The 12956-nt window shown below is 42.8% G+C and overlaps 1 protein-coding gene across 2 annotated transcripts; it reads left to right on the top strand.

Moving 5' to 3' along the window:
- The first annotated feature begins 1549 nt into the window (after nucleotides 1-1549).
- Nucleotides 1550-12693, top strand: MRPL23 (mitochondrial ribosomal protein L23). 2 transcript variants are annotated; one of them, XM_054276272.1, is made up of 5 exons: nucleotides 1550-1611; nucleotides 1741-1863; nucleotides 2510-2592; nucleotides 4432-4505; nucleotides 12325-12693. In XM_054276272.1, exons 1-5 carry the CDS (start codon nucleotides 1586-1588, stop codon nucleotides 12487-12489), a joined length of 471 nt encoding a protein of 156 aa, XP_054132247.1. In that variant the 5' UTR covers nucleotides 1550-1585; the 3' UTR covers nucleotides 12490-12693. The 2 variants fall into 2 exon arrangements, with proteins under 2 accessions (XP_054132247.1, XP_054132248.1); XM_054276273.1 differs by having other exon boundaries at nucleotides 1581-1654.
- The last annotated feature ends 263 nt before the right edge of the window (nucleotides 12694-12956 follow it).

Raw genomic sequence — 12956 nt, 5'->3', positions numbered from 1 at the left:
GGGAGTTCATAATCTGGCTGCCAAATGTAGCTGAAATTGACTTCAAAGTTTGAGTGATGAAGTGAATCAAAGAATAGGGAATAAAGGAACAAATCAAGAGAAGTGGTAGCTTTTAGCACATAGCTTTTATTAAATGCAGTAACAAGTGCAATAAAGAATGATTCATTCAAATATTACATTAAAATATTTATTGAGGCTGTTAGCCTGCATACAATATTAAAGTCCAATACTGAAGTGTGAATTACTTGGTTAATTCAATGTAGATGTCAAAACAGAAGTGGCTGTTACTAAATTTGAGATGCAAGCTGTTCTGTAGGGCCTCTTGTCTTTGCCAACCCTTGAACTGCCCTGGTGGAGGGAAGCCCATCAGAGTGTCTCCCATGTTTCCACATTCCTGTTTCTGGTGGCTGTGTGCCTACTCTGGCTTTCTGTTGGCATGTGCTGAAGTGTCATGGACTCATGAGTGGTTTAGGGAAGATCATATAGTTCCAATTCCTCTGTCATGGGTAGGAACTCACATTAGACCAGGCTCCTCCTAGCCCCATCCAACCTGGACTTGAATACTACCAGGGATGGGGCATTCACAGCTTCTCTGGAGAGCTTGTTCCAGTGCCTGACCACCTTCCCGGTAAAGAATTTTATGCCAACGTGTAATCTAAACCTATTCTCTCTCAGTTTAAAAGTTGCCCCTTGTCCTGTCATGGGGTACCTTGGTAAAAAGTCCCTGTCTTTCTTATAGGCCCCCTTACATACTGAAAGGTCATAATCAGCTCTCCATGCAGCCTTTCCCTTTCCTGGCTGCACAACCCCAGCTGTCTGCCTGTCCTCACAAGGGAGGTGCCCCAGCCCTTCCAGCATCCCTGTGGCCTCCTCTGGACCGGACCCAGCAGCCCTGTGTGTGTTGGGCTGGGGTCTCACCAGCGTGGAGGACAGGAGGAGAACCAGGACAGGACCTCAGCAAAGGCAGACAGCACTGCAGAGTCCCAGAGAGACAAGATTTTCGCATAATCACAGAACTGTTGGGGTTGGAAGGGACCTCTGGAGATTGTTCAGTCCAACCCCCCTGCTAAGGCAGTGTCACCCAGAGCAGGTGGCACAGGAATGTGTCCAGGTGGGCTTCAGTATCTCCAGGCAGTGAGATCCTACATTCTCCCCTGGCCAGCTGCTCCAGGGCTCTGCCACTCTCAGTGTGAAGATATTCTTCCTCGCGTTGAGGTGGCACTTCTCGTGTTTCAGTTTACGGCCATTGCTCCTTGTGCTATCGCTGGGCAGCCCTGAAAAGCCTGGCACCGTCCTCCAGGCACCCGCCTTTGAGATATTTGTACGCGATAATGAGATCCCCGCCGAGTCTTCTCTTCTCCAGACTAAACAGCCCCAGCTCCCGCAGTCTCTCCTCTTAAGAGAGATGCCTCAGACCCCTCCTCACCTTCCGGGCTGCGCAGGGCCGGGCCGGGCACAGCGGCCCCTCCACAGGGCCCCGCGCCCCCGGCCCGGCCGAGGCCCTGCCGCGCTCCTCCGCGCCACCAGGGGGCGCCGCCGCCCCGCCGGAGCCGCTCTGGCTCGGCTGCTTGCGCGGGGCTCGGCCATGGCGGCGGGCGCCAGGAGGGCCGTGTGAGCCGAGCGGGGCGAACGGGACGGGACGGGACGGGCGGCGGTGGGGCGGGATGGGGACCGGGGGGGCTCATTCGGGGCACGGTGTGGGGGGCAAGCCGGTCAGTGAGCGGCGGCGTGTTCCCGCAGGTACCCGCTGTTCCAGAGGGGCGGCCCGCAGCTGCGGATCTTCCGTCCCAACTTCTTCATGCTGGCGGTGCGGCCCGGCGTGCCGCAGCCCGAGGACACCGTGCAGTTCCGCGTCTCCATGGAGTGAGTGCGGGCTCAGCGCTGGGGGCCGAGTGCCGCGGCAGGGAGGGAAGGGGCTCCTGCAGCGGGCAGACCCTGCAGAGGGCACTGATTTAATGAGGAGCTTTGCGTGGCTCCTCTCCCCCAGTGTGAGTGAGGCTCAGCCTTCCCAGGGACGGGCTTGGGAAGAAGGAAGTGCCTAGAATTTGATCCAGGGTAAGCAAGGTGGTATCCAGTTATTTGTCAGGACTCTTGTAAGGTGGTATGCAGTTATTTGTCAGGACTCTTTCAGCCCGACCAGTTTGCTGGCACGCATTAGAGCCCATTAGACTGTGGCAGGTTCTGGTAAGATCAGCAGCTCCTACTCAGAGTAAAGAAAGCCGTCTCAGGTTGGGCAGTGAGCAAGCCTGCTGAACACAGAATATACCTGGCATTTTGAATGTTGAGGCTACAGAGGATAAATATTTGACAGTTGTTACAGTTTATGGATCATAAATTGCTGTAGCAGTGTGTGGTCTAGGTTGAGTTTACACTTTCATGTCGTAAATCTGTCTTGGTTAAAGCAAGAAGATATATTTATTCCTCAGTATCAACCAGTCTCTAGTTCATTTTGTTTCAATATTTACACTTTTTTTACTTTCTTTCCCCAAAATGTTTTTTCATTGCCTAGAATGACAAAATTGGATATCAGGAATTACCTTGAAAGAATATACAATGTGCCAGTAGCTGCTGTGAGGACCAGGATACAGTATGGTAAGTGCAGTTGAGTAATGCAGAGGGATGAATACAGCATCCCTGTGCAGCCAGAATAGACTTTTACCTTTCAAAAGATCTGTTAGATTTCAGCAGACTTTGGTTGCAGTGGTTCCAGGTGCTTAGCTGGTGATGTCTTGTAGCATACTTGCTTATTCATCCCTTCAAATAAACATGCATCACTTCATATTTGAATGCTGTGATTAAATGATGATGTAAGTTTCACTCTAAAAAGAAAAATCTGAATTTAAAAAGGCTGATCATCCTAACAGTTATGTAGCTTGTGCTTTTGTAGTTACTACTGTTTCTCCTTGAAGACCAGTGGGTGTCTCCCTTCAGAAGGAACTGCTTCATGTGTTTTAATGCAAGTAGTAATTAAACTTAAATTCAGCTGTAGCCTTCATTTAAAAAATGAGCTGAGATTAGCTTGCATGCACACACAGGAGGTGCTATGGTCTAACAAAAAGGAAAGTTTGTAGAGCAAAGAAAAATGCTCTCTTGAACCAGTAGATAATGTCAGAAAAACATCTTAAATGTTTTTATCACCTGTTGTTACCAAATTTCTGCTACAGACTGGAATGTTGCCACTTGTGGTATTTCTCTCCTGTCCAACACCTAGAAACAGCAACAACAACAAAAAACACTCAAATGTCCACCAAAAGCCCAACCAAAAAAACAACCCAAGAAAAAAAGAAAAAAACATTCCTAGTTTAACCTATGCTGCATTCTGACTTGGAGGCAGAGGGACTCATCTCCAATTGAAATAAGATCAATTTAGATAATGTCACCTTTACATATGAATGCTTCCTTCCCCAGAGCTTCTCTGACTGCAGTTTGGATGCAGTCAAAAATATTTTTCTTTTTTTTTTTTCATGTTTATTTACATTTTTGATTACCAGGCAGTGTAATTATTGGGTGGAGAGTGACTTATTGCTTAGGACATCTTTGAGGTCTGGGTTTTTCATCTTTCATGACTCTATGAAAGGAATTGTCTGTTTATGATGGTAAGATAAAGGATGATTTTAAAAGGAATAGGAAAAAAAGACCTTTAGTAGTGAAAAATGGAGGATAAAAGAAAAAGCTTCAAAATAAGGTTGTAAAACTCTTAACTTACAAAGGAAGGAAAAACCCTAGAAGTACAATCTGTAATATGCTTGTGTGAAAACCAGAATTGAATTAAGTCATAAATACCAAACACATGTAGTTCCAAACAGCACTGAAAAATAGCTATGCTTGTCCTTATAACCATTTTGTCCCCCTCTGCTAATTTTAGGTGATAGTATATAGTCAGGGATTAAAGAGGGTTAGAACTCCTAATAATCTGAGAGTTTTAATGTCTGCTTAACATGAAGGGGTGAGTTGTCCAGCATGGTTGGAGGAGGTTGAGGTGCTTTAGTTTGTTTGGATGTGGAACATAATATCCTGGTGTATAAACAATAGATCCAGCTCATCAGCTGAATACAAAAAATTGTCAAGTTTAAGGCTACTTAGTGGTAATTTTCTCCTTGTCTTCCTGAAGCTGTGGATGTTGGGAGAGCAGTTTATCACCCCTGGCCCCTCCTTGGGAGACTTTTCTCCTTGCTTCTTTGCAGACTTCGTGTGTGAAGGCACAGTGGCAGCAGGCTGGTGTTGCCCTCATTCCCTGCCTGTAAATGAGGAGAGCAGTGTCCACCAGTTCCAGTACCCTTTAATAATTGTGATACTGTGCTGGTAGTGAAGGAAGAGTTTTCCTCCTAACAATAAATCAGAGATAGCCAAGTCCCTCCTTCAGCTTGGCCTTGCTTTGGAGAGTTCAGAAGTCCTGGGAAGTAAAAGGTGGGATTCTCTTCATTCCTGCAGGTGCAAACAACAAGAGGAATCACAGGAATCAGAGAGTGAAGAAGCCAGATTACAAGGTCGCCTATGTACAGCTGGTGAGTTGAGTTAACTTGGATACTTGTGAGGAAAGAGGAGGGCACTGTTAACCAGCTAGCTGACAGTAATGGCCAGTGAGATGTCCTGGTTGGCTGAATATTTCTGCCAATCCTCTAACAGTGAAAGTTTCTTTTAACACCTTCCAGAATGTAAAGAGATTTAAATGACTTGCTCAAAAGATCAAATTCAAACAAAATAAGTCCCATGTTGGTTTGAGGTCTGTCTGTAGGTTGTGGACTGATGTCATAGGGTTCTGCTTTGCCAGAGAGTTTCATGCTGACCCTGTACTCTGTGTTCTGGAAGGTTCACAACTTGTGTGGTTGATTGCTGAAATGTCCAGTAAGTGAAAGAATATATTGTGAGGGTAGGGAACTTCTTATTAAAGGTCTTTGAATTTCAGAGAAGACTAAGGCTTATTCCTTGGAGAGCCTTTAGTCATGTCTAAACAAGCTTGCTTTGTGGCTGAACCGGACTCTGAAACATACATTGGTTGCCCAGTGGAAAAGGAGCTTCATGTTCTTGCAAATTTCTTTCATAACAGGACTAATTTATAGCTTAAACTTCTGTCAGGCTTACCTGTCTTTATGCAAAAAAGCAGTGCAACCAGTGACAGAAAACCTCTTCACATACCAAAATGACATTAAAGGGTTGGTATTTATGGTTGTAAAACCATAAGCTCAAAATTGCAGTTGGCAACATAACGTCACTGTTAAATTAACTCTGTCTTGGAACAAGGATTCAGTGTTGGAGAAGCACTCTCTGACCCTAAAGACTGGCTAAGATTTCATATGGGCTTGGGGTTGAACTCAAGAGGCACAAACAATGGGAAATCTGGTTTTTAATATTTCAACATTTAAATATGCTTAGAAGTTTTTTTCTAAGCCCCTTCTGGGAAGGGGAATAGACGGAAAAGTGAGGATGAGTGTTCTTTTAGACAGCCCTTACCTAATTTAGGAGAATAGTGTAAAGTGCAATGTTACTAAAAAGTAACAGTTATATTTAGATGAGGAGTTACTTTGCTTTACTTTGCTGAAGTTAAAGGCAACCTCATCTCTGAGGGTTTTACATCACTATGGCTAAAACACACATTCCTTTTTTCAAGGAATAGTTTGCTTTGGTGAGCAGATTCTCCCTCCTGGATTGTGCTAGGTTTTTGTTTTCTGGAGAGCAGAACTGCATGATAAGGAAGTGAATGCTTGAATTGATGAAGTTGTATCTCGCAAGTTGTTTTCCCTGAGTGTTGTTCCTTTTAGTAGGTACTTGCAGGCACTTTCCATTGCCACAGCCTCCTGCTAGTGACTTCCTTGCTTTTAGAAACTTGTTTCCCAACACTGAGGCAGACAGGGGTTTCTAGTGAACTGTAGTTCAAATTCTGTTTCACTGTAATGCAGTCTTGTGTCCTGTGTCTGCTGAGGTGAGAAGGAGGTGGTGTGCAACCCATCGATACTCTGGGGGAAGGAGTGGGAAGCAGAATGCTGCTGCTCTGTTGGGCTAAGAGGTTTAAGGCAGTGCCTTTGTGTGTTTATTTCACATTCAGCCTCTCAACCTAGAATAATTGCCATAACCTTAAGGGTTGGTCAGCCCAAGTGTGGAGATTTACCTAAACTAGCTTGTATTGGAGGCAGGTGCACAGGAGTAGTTTGGTTGTTCTCCAGCCTCCCATTTTGTCTTCTGAACAATGCACAGAGCCCTGTTTGCAATGTGGCTGGGCTCTCAGAGTACATGGGCAGCAAGAGTCCCTTATTGCCTTACACTGTAGTTACCATAATAAATTCTTAAGGAATGTCATGTTTTCCATCTCTTCCATGAACAGGGACAGGGGACACTTTTTGTGGTGTTTTTCATGTCAAGGGAGGGAATCCTGACCGTTCACTAAACTCTTGCCTGTGAAGCTTGATGTCTGTGTTTTTTCCTCACCTCATTCCTGGTCTCTTTGGTCTGTTTTATTTCCTATTGTTGTTGTGGTCTGTTAATTTTATTAACATTTAGGTTTCTTTATTCTTCCCCCTTTCTCTTTTTACTTTTGTTTGTTGCTTTTCATCACTAGCTCTGATGTCTCCGACAATGAGCTCCCAGCTCTGTGTTCACACCAGCTTGAAACAGTGGGTGAAGCCAGAAACCCAGTGTCATTTCTGAATCTGAAGGGTTTGCCTTCGTTCTCATTCATGGTGTGATCAGGCCATTACAGGCCCCATGCAGTCCATTGTTACTATCTGCCTAATTTAGGAAAGTCTTTGGTAACCACTGTAAAATCCTTATTTTCATGAGAATTAGTTTGCATCTGCCATGACTCAGAGTAGCTGGGCTTTCCCACCATTTTTACCAGCTGTGTTTTCTCTCATTAATCCAGTTTCAAGTTAAAACTGCTTATGACTGGAAAAATACAAATGTGTTTTTGGAAGCTCTTGGGTTGATCTTTCTGTTGCCCACTAGGTGGAAGTATTGCTCTTTCCAGTGTGACTTTGCAGCCGTGGTGCAGTTTACCTGAATGAAATTGAGTTCATTCTCATGAGCAGTTATGTTTCTCTGCTTCATAAACCATCTCCTTATGTGTCCCAGTGCAACACACACATCCTTTGACTTACTGCAAGTGTCTCAAAGGTGGAAGGTGTATGAAGTCATAGTCAACATGCCCTTAGGTGTCAGACTAGTGCCCCAGCTGTTCCACATGTAAGCATTCTTGTCCTTTCTTTTCCAAATACTATTTCTTGGAGATTCAGAGCTGTTTACTTTATTCTCAGGCGGTAACTGGACAAATAAGTGATCTGTCCAAGCATAATATTTTCACACTAAAAAAATACCTCAAATCATAGAAGGCTGTGGATCAACAATATCTTGCCATTCCAGAGCCTGCTTGCCTTTTTTCCCCTTTTGGAATGTGGTGAGAAAGGTTTAAGTTAGAGACTTATGGCCCTGTGTTATCAAATGCTACTTTTCTACACTGTTCTATTCTCTAAATTAAACCCAAGTTTTATATCTTTGCAAACTAGATAAAATATGTGTAATACAGCAGCTTTTCTACTTACTCCAATACAGCTATAATGAAAATTAAAAAAAAAAAAAAAAAGAAGAAAAGAAAGCCAGTGGGAAACTTTGCAGTTGCCTTAACATCAGGGAAATTAAAAAAAAACAACAACATCCCCTCCTTCCCCTCCTTCAGTGTTCTCACTGATTTAGCTTAACAGGTGTTAGTACCCGTGGGAGCACAACTGTAGACAAGCCTCTGGAATCCAGACCTATTTTTAATTAAACCTGTTTTGAGAAATGGAGTGGAGATGGCTGTAAAAAGGAGGCTGACCTTGTCAGCGTTAGGACTAACACCTATTTAGCTGCGTGAATGATGGCACCGGTGGGAACGTTTTTGCAAATACTTTCTCCTCAACCCCCGTTTAGAGTATCCTGTACACTCACAGTAGTTAGCCTATTTGCACATCAGATGTGACAGCAGTTTTCTTTTGAATTCAGAGGAAACTTGGATGATCATATGCAGTGTTGCTCCTGAGTGGATTTTGGAAGTTGCTTTCTGTGCTGTTTTGCCATACGTTTTAGCATCAGATGTTGCCACTGCAGTAGTAGGAGAATTGTTCAAATGCCCTGGATTATTAAACTTAACTGCATTTGCTGCTACTGCTGGACTGCACCCCATGCTTTTGGGAGTCCAACATTTTTGTAGTTAATGATACAATAAACATCACTTTTCTGTTAATTCTGAAGGACAGTAGTAAGTGCTTCAATTACCCAAATAACCAGAAGGTCTCACAGTTGTTTACATGATCAGTGTTTGCTGCATCATTGCTGCACAGTAATATCTGTGCTGATCTTCCATTTCTAAACTTTTCAGGGGACTCAAAGGTCAGAGAAGTATAAGTCAATTTGTGCTGGGTAATCCTTCCAGCCGTTTTCTGACGTGAGGCTCGGCAGTGGAAAGGCCAGCACTTGACTTCATAGGCTTAATTATGGTCACTTAACCTCTCATTAAAATGAATGGAGGCAATATGTACCACTGCTGTGATAACTCCTTAGACAGACTCCAAGAACAAGGTGTGTTTTCACCCTTTCTTAGGACAAATTGAAATCTAAGGGAAAATACATGTTTGATGCTTAGGTCACTTTTGTTGTGAAGGATGTTACTAGCATTTAGCAAAGGAATCCTCATTAGGCCTTGTATATAATTCACTTTTATTTTTGGGTAATGCTGAATTGAGGATTAGAGGAGTAGCAGTTTAATGGGTCCCGTTTCTGTTATCTGAACACTCTCACTTGTGAGACCACCCATTTCACTTGTGCATAGCCTCAGAATCTGTAGGAAAAAGGAAGGTCTCTGGGAAAACCCCAGAACTGAGAACAACAATGTATAAAATCATCATGTTGCCTTACTTTTTATGTGTTCAGTGCCACCTCTGACTTGCTTTGTTTGGGGCTTTTTGTTCCTTTTTTTAATAGTATCGTAAGGCTTCACTTGAGAGCGATGTGAACACATGGTGGTAGAGCTTACCCTGACGAATTCCAGAGTATCAGGGGATCACTTCACATTGGTGAAAAAGATCTTTTGCTGTCAGTGCACCACTCAGTTCCACGCAAAATTACTTTTCTTCCAGTGTCTGTCTTTTTCACAGGATTTTCTTTTAGCACAGCCGTGTTGAGTAGAAAGGTGGTGTTATCTTCTCCCCTTTTCTCTGTGCTTCTAGCTAAGGTAATTATGCTGGCAGAAGTTCTAAAGCAGAAGCAAGTTCTAGCCTTTTTAAAGGTTACTTCAGCTTATGATAATTTCAGTAATTCAGCAATTAAAGGGATAAATAGCTTGCAAAAAGTAAAACTATGGACAAATGCAAGATTTTCAAGTAAGGCAGAATCTTCCTTTCCGGTTGGAAATGCCAGCACTCCATGTTCTAGCAATTTGTAAAGCAGATAAACCCTGATGAACTTGGTAACAATTGCTTGCTTTATTCCAGCGAGGATTTCATTGAGGATGCATTTATCATATGGTTGTCAGATGGTTGCTGTATAGAAGGAGAAGCTTTTGCAAAGAAGTTGTTTAAGGAAAAGCAACACTGTGTAAAGGAGTGACAATCCCTCTGTCCCTTTGGTAGGCTTTTTTTTAAGGAGGTGGCATATGAGCTTGAACCTCAGTAGCCTCTGGCATTATGTGGAAGATGCATTGAGTGTAAATATGCCTGGACAGGCTCACAATCCTTTATGTAAGTTGATGCCTTTTGGTATTTTTGAAATTTTGAAATACCCAAGATACAGGCTTCTTCTGAAAACTAGCTACTGAGCATGCACAACAGCTATTTTTCATACAGCTTTCATCACTCCAGAGCCTTACAGTGCAGTATTACTGCAGAGTATTGTTACTTAAGATTTATCAACCTTCAGTTCTCAGGGTGTAATGTCTTGGCTGTTTCAAATCGTGTTTGGCTGCCAGCCAAAATCAGAATTTCTTCACAAAACAAGAGCTGGAAAGAGCCAACTAGTCTGTGCTGATTTTGATTTATTAAAAGACTCCAGATACAGATTGACATTTTCAGCTCAATATTTGACTTCCACCGGCCTTGAAATGGGAACTGTGAGCACTTTGATAAACAGCTTAAAGGTTTGTCTGGTTTTGCTACAGCCTCTGTGTGTGTCTTTTTTTCCTGGTTGTGCTACAGCCCTCTGTGTGTATCTTTTTTGTTTTCTTTCCTCTTTTTAAAATAATAACAGTTTTGCAATGCTTAGTGAATTACTGTGGATGTTGTTAGTATGCTTTAGGGACAGCTTTCCTTCATTCTCCAATAAGGGAAATGCATTGGTCCTGGAAGCATACCAGAAGGAAAGAGCTGCATAACAAGAACAGTCCCTTACTACACTGTTACCAGTATAAATAGTTCTCAGATTTTCAGTGGAGGTGGTGTGCCTACCATGTCAGCCTGAGTTGTTTTCTGACTTGTTTAACTAAAATGGCTTCCTCTCCAGGGCAGACAGGTCTGTAGTATGGGCCCTGTCTGTTCTGTAGGTCCTGCAGGGCTGAGTGACCAGCCCACAGCACAGTTAAAACACAGCAATTTTTTGTAATATTAGCAAATTCCTTTCCAAATGTTTCAGTGTGCTAAAATCGTGGGCAGTGCTTGGCCTCAAGGGTGCTTGTTGCTGATCCTAGTACAGGAAGAAGTTCAGTAGGCTGCAGCTTTGGGCTTGCTCAAGGACCCTGGTAAGGCCAGTTTCTGTGCCATGAAATGGGACTGTGCTTTAGCTGTCAAAGGACAGCTTTTATGAGGATATTTGTTGGTAATTTAAAGGTACCAAAGAACTGAAACACCAAGAGTGTACACCAGTGGAAAGGAAAACCTTGATATGTTCCAGTTGAGCTTATCCAGGCTAAAATCAAGGAAAAAGCAATGTACACAGCAGCTCCCTTGTTGTTTTTGTAGTATGGTCAGGCTCTTAGGAAACCCCCAAGAAGTATGCACTACAAAAACAACTGGAGCATTGCTGGGTAGAGTTCGTATTTTGCAGATTCCAGTCTGGGTAATCTCATCTGGGATAACACATGCTTTTTTCTCTCCAAAGCATATGAGGTTTAGATTTTTTCACACCTGTGATTTGCCAGGTCGAGTGTATATGATTAAATAAAACATAGCAGACATTCAGCTGGGTCAGGGATGTGGTGATGGTTCTGTTGGATTTATTTATGTCATATTTCTGATCCCAGAATGAAGAGTAGGTATGCTGGGGAACGCTCCTTTCATGTCCTTTATGGAACCATTTCATAACTGAGCCTCTTGTTTGGATGTATTTACTACATAAATTTAAAGACTGGCTGATCTGAAAAAAAGCCAAACCCACCTGTTTTCATCTGAAGCAGTTAAATACTTTTCTTGAGATTTCTGTATGCAGAATGCTGCCAAAGAAGTTAATGTATTGTAATGTTTCTAAGTGTTTTGGAGAGTAATTTTAGGGTTATGGGTGGCCAGTTAAAAGTTTTATTATGCAAAGTCCCATACAGAATGGAAGGGCTGATATTGTTGAGTTTAATGAAGTTGTGCTTAGAGAAAACGCCACTAAAAATAAGTAGGTAATGTTAATGGGATAGTACATTTCCACAGAAAAGTGGTTTCCTGCTGTTAGATAAAAACCAGAGACCAAGCAACTGTTTATTTTCCAAGTGGGAGACATAGATCTGATGATGATGTTTCACTAAAATGACTTGTCTGTTAGGCAGAATGACTGATGCAGATGTAATCACTTTAATCTCATTAGTGATATATTAGACAGATTGTTCCCACTGTAATTGTTTTACACCATAGTCTTTATGTCTGTTGATAAGAGACCTCTGATATCTGTTATTCTGTATTCCCACATTACACCCTCCAATAACAGCTGCTAGGAGTGCTCTCTCTTATCCTTAGCTGAGATCTAAACAGCTACAACCACTACTCATATCCTGAGTGTTAACATAATGAATGCCTGCTCCACTGTGTATTTCCCTGGTGGTGGCACTTTAACAAAATCACTTGTTTTGCTCATCTTGCTTTTACTGTGTGACTCACACAACATGTCTGAGTTGGTTCAAAGTCTTTGAAGAGATGGCCATCTCCTGATCATTCATCTGTTAAAAAAACCCAAGATGTCAGTATCTTAAGTAGCACACAGGAGGAGAGGTTAGCTTTTGAGGAGAGGGATGTACACATACCTTGGGGACGTGGGTGGAAAGAGATTTTGGGAGGTCACAAGGTACAATTCTGCACTAGCTGAAAATTCAGGGTGGTGTTTCACCCTAAGATCATAGCTACTGCAGAAAGGCTGGAATGTCTCTCTGACCATTTGTTTTCTCTTTAGGGCCAAGGACAAACCTTTCAGTTTCCCAACCTATTTCCAGAGAAAGAACAAGACACAGAAACTCGCTCTTTCGATGACTTCAGGGATAAATACATGGAGAAAGAGAAGCAGAAGGAGGAGGGTGACCCCAGACGAGGTGGCGTCCCTGATTGGTTTGGACTTTGATGTAACAAGCCAGCTGCCTTCCTTTAGGCTCAGAGGGATTTTGATTAGCACAACTTGCACTCTTCTCTTCCCTTCTTGTAATGACTGAATGTTTATTCTTGAGCAGCCCTTGCTAGCGTGTCTTTTTTTCTGGCTGTTTGTACATGACTACAACAAAATGCCCCTGAAGAAATAAAAAGGTAAAATAAATCTGACTGCACCAGGTCTTTTGTGTGAACTTGTGGACTATTTCTAGAATGTGGAATTCCTTGTTGTCATTTCTGACTATGAGAGTGTCATTGTGCTTACCTGTTTTCTCCTGCTGCAAGTTGTTTTGAGTAGAAATAGGCTATTTAATTTCCTAGGATATGCACAGTTTGTATTGACTAGAATGTCTAAAAGTCAACATAGGTTAGTCAGAAATGGACATGGAAGTGTAGAAAACTGGACTATAGGCTCAGGGTGTAGGGTTCCCTTAATTGTCACTT

Source organism: Melozone crissalis, unplaced genomic scaffold (genome assembly GCF_028551555.1).
Source record: "Melozone crissalis strain CALT ecotype California unplaced genomic scaffold, PUWL_Pcris_2 ptg000018l_1, whole genome shotgun sequence".
Taxonomy (NCBI): domain Eukaryota; kingdom Metazoa; phylum Chordata; class Aves; order Passeriformes; family Passerellidae; genus Melozone; species Melozone crissalis.
This window is presented reverse-complemented; position numbering and strand designations above follow the sequence as displayed.

What these genes read in the sequence shown, in the direction of transcription:
- MRPL23 (XM_054276272.1), top strand. Translation starts at nt 1,586, where the DNA reads ATGGCGGCGGGCGCCAGGAGGGCCGT. An exon ending in CAGTTCCGCGTCTCCATGGA is followed by an intron (nt 1,864 to 2,509) that starts GTGAGTGCGGGC and finishes TTCATTGCCTAG; the next exon opens with AATGACAAAATTGGATATCA. An exon ending in GAGGACCAGGATACAGTATG is followed by an intron (nt 2,593 to 4,431) that starts GTAAGTGCAGTT and finishes TCATTCCTGCAG; the next exon opens with GTGCAAACAACAAGAGGAAT.